The following is a 13,544-nucleotide window of genomic DNA, read 5'->3' on the forward strand; positions in this document are numbered from 1 at the left end:
TTTATTGTATTGTTTGGGCTTCTGGGAGGAAGGTGCTGTACAAGCATTGGGAGTTATATCAGACATTCATCAGGAAGCATTGGTTGATTAGGAGCCTGGTTACACCTGGCAGTGTTACAGAGCAACCCTCTGACAATTCTACACAGCCAAGCACACAGTTTTGACTGAGGAAGAGTGTCCTCTGATTTGTTGGGAATAAAGTCTCCTTTGATGAAGCAAAATGAGTGGCATGGGTGGAATGGACACTGTCCTAGTCATATCGTCAAACTAACCCTGATGGCTAGTGGGGTAGCAGGTATTACTGCCCAGTGGTACCCTTCCTTGAAGGTGAGGCTGCAGATGAATTTACTGACAATCCTTTGTTTGCCTTTGCTGATGTCATTCTGGTCAGTAATACTATTTAACTCTTCTGATTAGGCCCTTCTGCCTGGCAGAACTGGACTTACGAGGTGAAAATATCAACCCAAGACTTTTCTGAAATCACTCATGTTTTCTCTAACATAAGTGGGACCGTCCTTAATGTGCCTGAACTGAAGAGTGCTACGAAATACAAGGTTTCTGTGCGAGCAAGTTCTCCCAAGGGACCAGGCCCTTGGTCAGAGCCCTTGATGGGTACTACCCTGGTGCCAGGTGAGAAATGTTCTTGATTTAGGGAGTGATTCTGACCAGAAAAGGACTTATTCCCTGTGTCCTTTAAAATTCCTCACATCCAATGTGGTAAAGGTATTAGAATGAGGGTGTGATGATCTCTTGAGTGTGTGTTTATCTGAGATTAGGAAAGCATATAAAGCACGGTGTGATATTTAATTTATGTGTCTAACCTCCTATTGTAAACTGTCCAAGATACTCTTGAGGAAACAATATAATTTATAGTTTGTTAAGCAATAGCGCTCCTTGAACTCTGAAGTTTGTGGTGAGAGAAGATGAGGGACTGTGAATTATGCTGAATTCCATTCTGTTGGCAGAAAGAAAGTGGAAAGATAATTATACCATTTATACTGTGGTTATCACAATTGCTAGGTGCTACCATGGCAACCAATAGCCAAAGCAAAAAAAAAAAAAAAAATTTCTACCACGACATTGTCATAGAGGCAATATTACCACACATTCTCTTCACATTCAATTTCAAATATTTACATAAAGTATGTTTAATATGATAGATAATTCTATTAAGCAGATACAATTTCTCATACTCTTCCACAGTATTTTTAAAATGTTGATATTCTTTTATTTTATAAAGGAAATCTTAGGGTATAAGATGTGTGCCAAAAAACATTTGCTTTCTGTGATATTTCTTTCAATTTCTTCTTCTTCCTTTTTTTTTTACCAAACAGCCATAGAACCACCATTTATCATGGCTGTGAAAGAAGATGGGCTTTGGAGTAAACCATTAAATACCTTTGGCCCAGGAGAATTCTTGTCCTCTGCTATAGGAAACGTGTCAGGTAAACCCAACTCCTTTTACACTTGGATGACAGGTTTCTACTCATAAACTTCCTAAACTAGTCAATAAATCAAAAGAATTGAGTGTTTTGGTATTATATTAATAACAAAAGGAAAAAAAGTTGAACTATATTGCCAGTGATAGTATTAAGAAAATGTTGGTTCTCAAGTAAAAATGCTATTTATTTCACAAAATGTGAGGTTACTTATTGATTTATGCCCATTTCAGGAAGGCTTTGATATTCTTCTCATGTATTTTAATCTATCAATGTCACCTCACAATAACAGTCTATCTTGTTCTACTAAGACAGCTATGCTTAAGTATTTATTATGAGTTTGCTATAAGACTGGAGCATGGAAAGGATGCATGAAGTTCTAAATAAAGTGTGAGAATGAATTGCATAACAAAGAAGATTATTAAGTAATAAATAATTTTGTTTGGAAGACATTAGAATGAAAAAAGTCTTCATTCTAGGTTGAATAACGGTGTGCTGGAAAATGGCATCTTCTATAATTATCTAATTATTTGATCTATTTGCTTGGCCATAAAAAATGCAACAGCATTCATTTCCAACCAACAAAGGAGTTGGGCTTAGGCAGTAGTGCGGTATTAACGGAAAGAAAGATGCTTTGGAGTTGGCTTGAATCTGGGTTTTCAGGAGTCAGACCTGAGGCAGAATAGATAACCTCACTGAGACTTGGGTTCACCATGCCAAAAATGGGAATAATTCCTACTTCATAGCTTTGTCTTAAGAGTTTAGTGAAATATGTAAAAGTGCCTGGGACAATGTCTGGCAAAGAGGAGATGCTTAATGAAATTAGTTCCCCTCTCTAGTTCCAGCGGTTAAAATTTTGGGATAACATTATTAAAATATTCTTGACAGATCCCTGAAGTTCTAGTGAATATCTATGTTAGTATGTGCTTTAAAATTATGTTGAGGTACAGGTGTGATTTGTTAATGCTCCATGTTTATGTTGGCATACGTGAAATAATAACTACTACCAATTCACTTTGTTTTGAGACATGGATTGGTATAACAACAGCCTCTACTACAGCAACATGAAAGGTGATGTTTATGTGTGGCTGCTAAGTGGGACGGATACCTCAGAGAATTATCACATACCCAACATTGCAGGAGCAGGGGCTTTAGCTTATGAGTGGCTGGGTCACTTTCTCTACTGGGCTGGAAAGACATATGTGGTAAGTTAAAGCCTGGCATTCTGCATGATCTGGAACAATGCCCACCCACTTCAGTGGCATGAATGTCATTTTCATGCTTTTTTAATACTTGTGTACCACCTATGCTATTGTTTAATATTTGTCTTTAAGCCTATTTGCTTTTTTAAATTAACATGCATTTGTGTTTAAAGGACATTTTGTATCACTAATTGGTGTGCTATTTTCAATAATGCCTTGAAATAAATATATTACAATGTTTACCAGTGGGTCAGAGTCCTGGAAGAAGATGCCACACTCCAAAGGCATGATTAAAAGAAACTAAATGAAGGGACTACTGTTTTCAAAGATGTGGACAGGACTAAGGAAAATGAGCAAAGGATGATGAAGCATGTCCTGGGCTAGCAAGTGTGGAAGCAATAACTACTTCCAGGCATAGAGGGCCGAGGCAAGGGAGAAGAACCTGTGAGGGCTGTGGCTCTGGGAGAGTTGCTGACATGGAACCCAGACACTCAAAATGTATAGTCTGGCAAGGAGCGATCTGGAGGATTAGTTACCCCGATCTCTCTTTCCTTCTGCCCTCCGACCTTCTGCCAGTATTTCCATTGTCTGAACCTCAGCGAAATCCAGAGAACAAGGGAGTCCAGTGGCTGCAGCCCATAGCTGGGAGCCGCTGGGGCTCAGAGTAGGGTGGAGAAGCTTGAGAGTGAACCAGGAGGCAAAATGGAGACATCTTGTGCATCTGTGTAGGAGAACACTTTAAAGAGAAGGATGGTTAATGATGAGAACACAGGTCTGACAGGTAAAGAAATATGGTACTGAAATCACTTTCTAATCAGGAGGCTGCTATTGCCCATACTTTTATTCACCCACAATCATTTATCTATTATCAATGTGTTTAGAGTATAGCAGGGAATATAAAATAAAGCATAGACATGCCCCTGCTCTTTTAAAAATATATATCAGCTTTACTGAGATATAATTCATATACCATAAAATTACCCTTTTGCTACATAAAATGGACTGGGTTTTAGTATGGTCAGTGTTGTACAACCATCATTTCTTGCCCCTGCTATTTTGAAATAACAGAAGAAGCATACAAAGCAATGTATTGAGAGGCAAAACAATATGGTATAGTCTGAAATCATACATGCCAGTGACATGTAGGCACAGTTGAGTAGGGTTAATCAGAGAATGCTCCCTAAAATGGGTTAGTTTGAAAATAGAAGGAGGAAGTGGAAGAGTGAATATAAAAACTCGCTTCAAGTATTTGCGCCGTCTCTTACAATACTATTTAAACTCCAAGAAAAAATTACTTAAATTCTTGAACCCAGTTTACTTGTGAAAAAATAGGGAATAGAAATCCTTCATAGCCTTAACGTGAGGGTGACAAGAGCTTATATATATTTTTTTCTCTTCCCATTTTAAAGATTAATAAAAAGTATAGTGCCTGGCATATAATAGGTACTCACTCAATAATGGCTAGTTAATATTAGGGAAATAAACCGGTAGAAAGGAGCAAGGAGAGATGACGTTACATACCAGGGTGTACACGTCTTCTTAAGGAGTCCAATTAAATAATTCTTACCCAGCAGTGTTTTGAGTGTCTGGAGATATGATTAGGAAGTGCAAGTACTTTAATTCAAAATAAATTTATCTCCCTTCTCTTTAGAGACATGAAAAGATATAAGCTCCACGAGGGCAGGTACTATGACTATTACGTTTCCAACGTTTAGCGTACAACCCAGCACATAGTGCCAAACATATTTGTGGTTGAATGAAGGAATGGATAAATACAGCAATTTGCTAATGATTTCAATAGACTATTCAGAAATCACGATATCATTTGAAAATCGTGAACTGAGCATATCATTATGTTTTGTAGATACAAAGGCAGTCGTTGTTGACAGGACACACAGATATTGTGACTCATGTGAAGTTGCTGGTGAATGACATGGTGGTGGATTCAGTTGGTGGCTATCTCTATTGGACCACACTATACTCAGTTGAAAGCACCAGGCTAAATGGGGAAAGTTCCCTCATACTACAGGCACAGCCTTGGTTTTCTGGGAAAAAGGTGAGAAATTCAAAAATAAGATCTGATTCTTTCATAATTCTAAATAGTGCCATTGTATAGTTATAATAATACTGTTTTTGCTTATTGTAAGTTCTTAGATAGAATATGAAAGGAAATACTGTTACAGTGTGATCTTGATAAAACCAAAATTGCGCTAACTAGTATTTGATTGTCATAATTGATTTTAAAAATTAAAAGGTAGTATGGAGATTTTTGTAGTTTGTCTTATCTTGAATAGACCACACTTAAAAGCGTTTTAATTTCTGACTCTTTATAGTCATCAGGAATTCTATTGGGTATATTAGAGCTTATTGGGTAGTGGCTCTGGCTCTGTTTAAATATGGGCCCAAATGACTGATGTAAAGGAGTGAGGTAATGACCCAACACCTAAATTTTACTTATAGCTTAAATAGTTTGTTGTATATTGGCAAAGGGTGCTGTAGAATCTCCTTTTTTAAGAGATAAAAAAATGTTGCTATTTGTGACAACATGAATGATTTCTTTGTAGCAGGCCTTAGGTAACCTGCTAGCAAGTATTTTCAGTTCTTGGATTCCTTATTGTATTCTCTTTCCATTTTCCCCTGGCTCATCAATTTCGTTTATATGCTGCTGTATCTTCCTAAAGATGTAGTCATCGACTTGAATCCTGCCTGATACCTGTCAGTCTCTAGGTCTGCTATAGAGAGAGTCTACTACTCTGAGGTCAGACTCCTGGCAAACTCAGCTTATTTGAAAAATACCTATACAGCCAAATAAAGCAAAAAAGATCCCTTGCATTATAACTTCTATATCATGCACTCTATTTCATAGGAGAAGCAGTCTTTCCTCAGGCCTCATCTAGATAACTGGACATAAAATTAAGACAGGATGGTAAGAAGACAAAGAAAAAGTAGGAAGAAGTGGTTTTCAAATGTCAACTGGAAATAGGACTTTATATATACACACTTCTATCCAAGGATAACACATAAGAACCCTTTGTGTATTATATTTTCAAAACATGTCAGGATGTTTTGGGTTATAATTAAGAGAAAATGCAAATTAAAACTTGTACACCTGAAATCTATGTAACTTTACTAACAATTGTCACCCCAATAAACTTTCATTAAAAAAAAAAAGTAAACCATTGGTTCTCAAACTTGGTGACACATTGGAATTATCAGGGGAATTTGAAAACATACTGAAGAGTGCTTTTCATCTCCTGAGACCATAATTTAATAGAATGCAGCCTGGGAATTGAGATTTTTAAAGAACTCTATAGGTGTTTCTAATGTTCAACAATGTTTGAAAACAAGTGATTTAAACAATGATATTCATTGGCTTATGTGGCTGGAGAGTTCAAAGTTATGGCTTGCTTTAGGCAAGGCTTGACACAGTGGCTCAAAATTTCTGATTCAGTAGGATCTGGAGTGTGGTTGAGAATTTGTAACAAGTTCCCAGGGGAGGCTGATGTTCTGGTGCAAGAATCATACTTTGGAAACCACTAGAACTAAGTATCTAGAAGTGAGTAACAGGTAGTCCTTGCCTTTTGAGGATTTTTAGGAAACCAGTGCTTATACCCAAATTATATACTAATATAATATAGTAATAGGCATACTCATTTAATTTTATATTCAGTGAAAGGCAAAAATAACTGAGCTTGTTATACCAAAGAGAATCTTAAAATCTATCGCTTAAATGTGATTTACTCAAAAAGGTACCCTTCAAACATGTATTTGATTTGTTGTCTTATCTTATTTTCAATTTAGGTAATTGCTCTAACCTTAGACCTCAGTGACGGGCTCCTGTATTGGTTGGTTCAAGACAGTCAATGTATTCACCTGTACACAGCTGTTCTTCGGGGCCAGAGGTAGGTAATATTCCTCAAAGGCAATTGACTGAGAAGAAGAGGATGACTTGCCCCTCAATTATAAATGGTAATGCCTGAGAATTCATTCTTTCAATAAACATTTATTGGGTTTAAGAAGCATTATTCCATTGTGCTGCAGGCATTGGGCTTGTGGGGAAGGATAGGCTTGTAAATAACTAATTACAGTAGAATATAGTGGATACTGTGATGGGGCATAAAGAGAGTGCAGTGGAGACCCTGACAGGTGGCTGAAAGTCCACAAGGTAAACAAGATGCTGTCCTTACAGCTAAGTATAGGTGTGCATAAGCAGTATTTTACTAGACAAAGGACTATGGGAATTACCCTAGTGGACATGCTTCTTCCTAATAAGGTTTACGACTCCCAGCTATGGTCCTCTGAGGTAGTTTCCCTTTTTTTTTTCTTCCCAAGGGGGTATTATGAGATTTTCAAAATAAAACTTTTATTTATTTTGATTTTAAATGCTATACTTTTGTTAAGAGGGAAATGTCAATGGTTTAAAAATATTTAGAGAAATCATTTAAAAAAAGTCAAACCTCCACTCCAAAAGACTGAGAATCATTGAGATAGCTTTTACTGAGTGTTCGGCAACTGGAATAATTTTAGAAACAACCAAGCAGATTTTTAAAGTAAAAATTTTTTATAAAATTCCCTATCATTGAGGAAAAAACTCTAAAGGCAATTTAAATAGTACTCTGTTGACTTGAAGTCCCTGGTTTGAAGAGGAGAGTTTTGGCTAAACTAGTATAGAAGTTGCTAAGTATCATTGAAGCAACAAACAGTGGTCAGTAATATAAAGTGAAGGACAAACAGGCTAGAATAATGAAAGCAAGTAAATAAGATGCCTGACCAAGAATAAGAAGGAGCTGTGACTCCACCAGGAGAAATCAATCAAGGGGTTGTGCCTTTGATGTAGGGTATTACCCCAAATCACAAGTATTTTTAAAACCTGTGTCACACTCTTGCCATTTACAGTATCACATTTAATAAGAAAAGCCCTAGAAAATTTGCTTTAGGCATACTTAAAGAAAAAAATGTAAAAAAATCAGCTTAATATGGAACTAAGAAGAATGACAATTATTGTTGCAAAGTGTTTCCTCTTTGTTTTCATATATGTAAACACACACACTCACAGATACAGAGTCTCTTCAGTCCTTGAACGTGGCAGCCTTTCCCCAACTCCAGATACACACACTGATTGGTGTCATGTTTTAGCAGCGTTGGAGATATCACCATCACAGAATTTGCAGCCTGGAGTACTTCTGAAATTTCTCAGAATGCCCTGATGTACTACAGTGGTCGGCTCTTCTGGATCAATGGTTTTAGGATTATCACAGCTCAGGAAATAGGTCAGCGAAATAGTGTTTCTGTTTTGGAATCAGCCAAATTTAATCAATTCACAATTATTCAGCCATCCCTCAAGCCGCTGCCAGGTACAGTATTTTATTCCTGCTTACCCTGCTCTTCCATACTTTCTGTTAACTATTTAGGTTGGGATTTTTTTTTCTTAAGAATTATGTTTTAAGTGGAAAACGGTTTTAGTAGCTTCTGTTGGTTTGCATGCAGTTTATTCTTAACCCAAATTTACAGCCTAAAATGGTAAGAAAAAGATGATTTTCAGGATATATTTAAAGAAAGAAAAAAACTATATTGGTGTTACTAGTAATTACTATTAATTTTCTGTGTTTTCTATGATGATTGATAACCCTAAATTCTTTCTCCCTGTATGCTTTCTTTCATCCCCTAGGGAACTTTACCTCTACCCCTAAGGTTATCCCAGATGCCGTTCAAGAGTCTTCATTTAGGATTGAAGGAAATGCTTCAAGGTTTCAAATACTGTGGAATGCTCCCCCAGCAGTGGATTGGGGTGAAATTTTCTACAGTGTGGAATTTACTGCTCATGCTAAGGTATGGCATTGATTCTAGTAACTTCCATTTCTCAAGCAGACTATACCATCTGCATCAGCCTCGACCACACTGATTTGTACTTTCTTCACTTAGCCAAGCCCATCTCCTTGGTAGTGTCCCTAGCATCTGGTCAAGATTATTCCTGAGAACCTTTCTCTACAGCCAGTCTGACTGCTTAGTGTTGACAACTGGTTAGTGTTGACGACTTGTATGTTAGATACTTTAACTGGTCTGAATGGAACAACATGGAACTTACCAATATTAGCACGTCCACAACTGGAAGGTTTGACTTTACATGGGAACCAAAGTTTGGAGATTTTAGTTAATTAGGAATAAAATATTTTATGATTTTCTCCCTAAGAAAACAATTTTTTGTGCTTATATTGTAGTTCCTGGCTAGTGAGCAGCAGTCTTTACCTGTATTTACTGTGGATGGGCTGGAGCCCTATGCTGTATTTAATCTTTCTGTCATTCCTTATACCTACTGGGGAAAAGGTCCCAAAACATCTCTGTCACTTCGAGCACCGGAAACAGGTACAGGGGACAAAATCTCTTTTAAAAAGTAAAAAACAGGCAGAATCTCACTTTCTATGACCTAGAATGGATCATAGAAACTATTAACATAGTTTTTAAGAAAAACTATTAACATAGTTTTTAAAAATAACTCTGTTTTGTATGTGTGTTTAGAATTAATACTCTTTCAATGACTTTATGGAGATTAGACTAGTACAATTAAAATAAATTTGCATAATTTATTCCAAAACAATATTTCAAAGATTTCTTAAAGACTGTTTCACTTGATTGTAATGATATACAAACATGTTTCAGGTAATTTGTGAAATGCTTTATAAGGGAAACGGTCATTTAAGAGCAGAGACAGTTTCATGGAAGGCAGTTTCACTGGGAGATGTTCTCATAGATGCTAACTCAGAATCTTCTGTAGGTGAATAATTGATGTCTAAATGTAATGATTTTTCTTTGGAATATATTTTAGAAAGGATAGTAGCCATATCTTTACATGTGTCTATCACCTTAAAATATACAAAACATATTTATGTTTATCACTCCTTTATTAAACGTTTATTACATATTTATCATGTGTCAGAAACATCGACAGGTGTTATTATCTCTGTTATGAAAATGAGAAAATAGAAGCCCAGTAGTTGTCCAATGTGGAATTACTAGTAAGTGACAGGGCTGAGACTTAATCTGGACTTTTCACTATAGTTTCATTGAATCTCCATTTAGTCATTTTTGTAAATGTTGGAAAATGATAGGATCATATTGATTTAATTTATATAAACTTCCTAGCACAGGAGTTGACAGGCAGTAAGAGCTCAATAAACATGGACATCCATTCACCATTGCATTTTTTTTTTTACTGTTAAGATTCTTTCAACAATATTTTCCCATAAGTCTCATAACCAGAGCATAGAGGAGCCTGGGCAGGTTCTGGAGCACTTAGCATTTGGATCCAGGTATGCCATCTTTGAGACTGTCTTGGGATGTCATCCTTGGCTGAATTCTTCTGTGGAAATGGACTTGATTGCATCCACCAGGGGATACACTGAGTGCTAGTCTCGTGAGCACTCTACTAAATGTTGGAGACAATAAGGAAGAATGATAAAATTTGTCCTTTGCCATCAGGAAATTTACAATATAGTTGGGAAATTATTCAAATAGACAAATATTTATTAAGCATTTACTGCATGCCAATCCTATACTAGATTTGGAGGGATTTAGCAAGAAATAAGAAAGAGTGCTTTCTCTGATGGAGCTCATAAAACAATAGAGAGATAAACACATTCTGCAATTGATAATAGAAATATGACAGTGAGAACTGAGTAGCAGTGGCATAGAGTAAGTAGGAAAGACTACAAAACCTTCACCTATATCAAGCTGCCTCAACGTTCTTAGGAGAGGGCACTATACACAGAATGGTATGGCCAAGGAAGGCCTTTAGGGAATAGAAACTCTAGCTGGGTTCTGAGGGATGAAGCAAGAGGAAGTATCCCACGTGAGTTATATGTAAGAAGGTCTGGAGATTGGATAATGATGTGAGTGTGGAACGTTAAGAAGCAATGTGATTGGAGAAGGCAGTGGCAGAAGACCTTGTGGAGGAGTCTTAAGAAAGAAGAAGGATATCTTGGATGGAATGACTTGAAAATCAGGGAGAGAAATTTCTCTTGGTTAAGAGAGAGAAATTAATTGAAGGACTACACAATATTAATTTGCTTGGATTGTCTCTGTGATAGTGATGCCCCCAAACTCTTGGGGGACTTCCTGTCTTCAGGGAGGATCAAGTGAGAGGGCCTAGGATCCCTGTTATACTGTATTTTGTAGCCTTAAACTGGCTGAAGTCTGGGTAGAGTAACTTTGTCTTCCTTCCTGGTGACTACTGTTTCTACCTTGAGCTAAATCACTCTATCAGGATAAGAATAAATATTTTATTCATAAGGAGAACCAGACACCTTCCATCTATACAGGGCACAGACAACAAAGGTGTGCCTAAGTGGCAGTAAGAAGGATTAGGGTTAGAGATGAGGAAGACTTGCTGAAATATTTGGATAGGTTCCTGAAGAAATCTATGGAATATTGTTTCCTGAAGATCTCTAAGAACAAGAGAGCTATACCTCAACTGTCTAGAATGAGAAATATTTATTACTGAGTTGCTCCACACCCTCATCATGAGTGGTAAAAGTCAACCTTATATTCTTTTCTGCCCTATCTGTATCTTTGCTTTTCAGTTCCATCAGCACCAGAGAATCCCAGAATATTTATACTACCAAGGGGAAAATACCACAACAAGAATGAAGTTGTGGTGGAATTTAGGTGGAATAACCCCAAGCACAAAAATGGTGTGTTAACAAGATTTGAAATTTTCTACCAAATATTCAACCAAGGTGACACAAACAAAACATTTGAAGACTGGATTGCTGTCAATGTCACTCCCTCAGTGATGTCTTTTCAACTTGAGGGCATGAGTCCTGGGTACATTGTTGCCTTCCAGGTACGAGGGAAAACAAACAAACAAACAAATAAACAAAAACAAAAACAAAAAACCAGGGATACAGAGATCTTACTAGTGCAAACAGAAGGTTGATTAAAGAAATAAGTTAAGATTTCTGCTACTCTGTTAATAATTTGAGGTATACTGTGATCACAGGAATCAAGTGGGTAGCAAAGGGACAGAGGGAGAGGCAGGAGAGGGGACAGCTGGGGTAGAGGACATCTTGACAACTCTTGCTTTCATATTCAGAAAAACCATTATTTTTTTATTGTGATCCACATAGGCCATGTACCACGGTAGGTGCTTCTATATTTATTATCTCCTTTTCTCCTCATCCTTTCTTTGGGGAAAACAAAAGCCTGCCCCTGGGTGTATCTGTGAATTACCAAAGATGTATGGCTCGGAAGTGGTGTGCTACAGTCTACTGTCTAGAGTCCTTTCTACACTATCACATGAGGGCATCCAGATGTACTGACGTGGGGCTACCGAAGGAAATAAAAACTGAGCGTCTGAGTAGTTGACATCTCACAGTTATCACCTGGCTATTGATAGAGGAAATAGTCAGAGAGAATAAGAGTCAAGAATAAGAAGCTATGGCCACCCCATTCTGACATTATAGATTTCCTATGAAATAGCTTTCCGCTTATGATAGATGGCTTGATGATTTTTATACCCTCAGGAAAGGATATGTCACCAGGTTGGTGACAATGTTGTCTATATTTAGAGATATTTTCTGTTTTGGGAGAACATAATGTTTTGGAGTGTGTTTTAGAGATTTGGGTTTCCTAAAGATCGTTTTTGGGGGGGTAAAATTCTAATTTAATAATTATTTGATAATATATTAGGTCTACATATAGTAATCAAAATGTTGTACATAGAAGTTAAAGATAATGCAAATTCTTATTTGCTAAGAATTATGTATGTTCTAGTTAAATAAACATTCTGGTTATATGTATATATAGTTTCAAATATCAATCACCACAGAACTGTGCAAAATGATATGCATGAGTCACTTAACATGATTCTGTGCAAAAGTGAAGACTGCTTGATATATATGCTCCATGGGGCATGTACACACACACACACACACACACACACACACACACACACGAGGTGTGACAATTAAGTTCGCAAACTTGTTGCAACGATACTGCTAAACTTTTTTGATATCAGAGGGGTTATTTATTATGAATTTGTACCAACTGGACAAACAGTTAACCCAGTTTACTATTTGGAAATGCTGAAAATGCTGCATGAAAATGTTAGGCGACCTGAACTTTTCACCAACAATTCATGACTCTTGCATCACAACAATGCACCAGCTCACATGGCACTGTCTGTGAGGAAGTTTTTAGCCAGTAAACAAATAACTGTATTGGAACACCCTCCCTACTCGCCTGATCTGGCCTCCAATGACTTCTTTCTTTACTGAAGATAAAGAAAATATTGAAAGGAAGGCTTTTTGATGACATTTAGGGCATCAAGGGTAATATGATGACTGGTCCGATGGCCATTCCAGAAAGGGTTCCAAAACTGCTTTGAAGGGTGGACTAGGAACTGGCATTGGTGCATAGCTTCCCACAGGGAGTACTTTGAATGTAACCATAGTGATATTCAGCAATGAAGTATGTAGCACTTTTTCTGGGATGAGTTCACGAACTTAATTGTCCAACCTCATATGCAAGATTTGGAAATGGAAATGATTTATAACACAATGAAAGACTTCTAATAAAAATTGTTTTAAAAACTTTGCTGTTAGGATGCAGCATGGTACAGTGGGAAGGAAAATATACAGAACTTAGAAGACTTGGTTCTTCTGTCAGTTTTGTTTTTTTATTAAAGCTCATTGGGATGACAATTGTTAGTGAAGTTACATAGGTTTCAAGTGTACAGTTCTGTAATACATCATCTATATCATGTTGTGTGTTCACCACCCAGAGTCAGTTCTCCTTCTATCTATATGTGCCATTGTGAATGAGTTACCTTAATTAAGATCCTTGTCCAGTTTCTACTCTCATAGTTGTGAGGAGCAAAATAAACAATATGTGTAAAAGTGGCTTGAAA

The 13,544-nt window shown here is 37.0% G+C and overlaps 1 protein-coding gene across 6 annotated transcripts in view; it reads left to right on the plus strand.

Moving 5' to 3' along the window:
• The window catches only part of ROS1 (ROS proto-oncogene 1, receptor tyrosine kinase), a 98,481-nt gene that overhangs the window by 28,781 nt on the left and 56,156 nt on the right, over nt 1-13,544 (plus strand). For 5 of the 6 annotated variants that reach the window (XR_012496723.2, XM_074333485.2, XM_074333486.2 and 2 more), the window contains 9 exons: nt 418-630; nt 1,335-1,445; nt 2,466-2,644; nt 4,506-4,697; nt 6,443-6,543; nt 7,778-7,995; nt 8,310-8,470; nt 8,860-9,004; nt 11,218-11,480. Coding sequence is in view for 5 of the 6 variants with exons in the window: in XM_074333485.2 (XP_074189586.2) it covers nt 418-630; nt 1,335-1,445; nt 2,466-2,644; nt 4,506-4,697; nt 6,443-6,543; nt 7,778-7,995; nt 8,310-8,470; nt 8,860-9,004; nt 11,218-11,480 (1,583 nt within the window). In the remaining variant the exon portion in view is untranslated. The remainder of the gene's footprint in view (nt 1-417; nt 631-1,334; nt 1,446-2,465; nt 2,645-4,505; nt 4,698-6,442; nt 6,544-7,777; nt 7,996-8,309; nt 8,471-8,859; nt 9,005-11,217; nt 11,481-13,544) is intronic. The other variant, XM_019741354.3, reaches the window with a different exon arrangement.

This window comes from Rhinolophus sinicus, chromosome 2, assembly GCF_057876585.1.
Source record: "Rhinolophus sinicus isolate RSI-liver-muscle chromosome 2, RSI-T2T, whole genome shotgun sequence".
NCBI classification, from domain to species: Eukaryota; Metazoa; Chordata; class Mammalia; order Chiroptera; family Rhinolophidae; genus Rhinolophus; species Rhinolophus sinicus.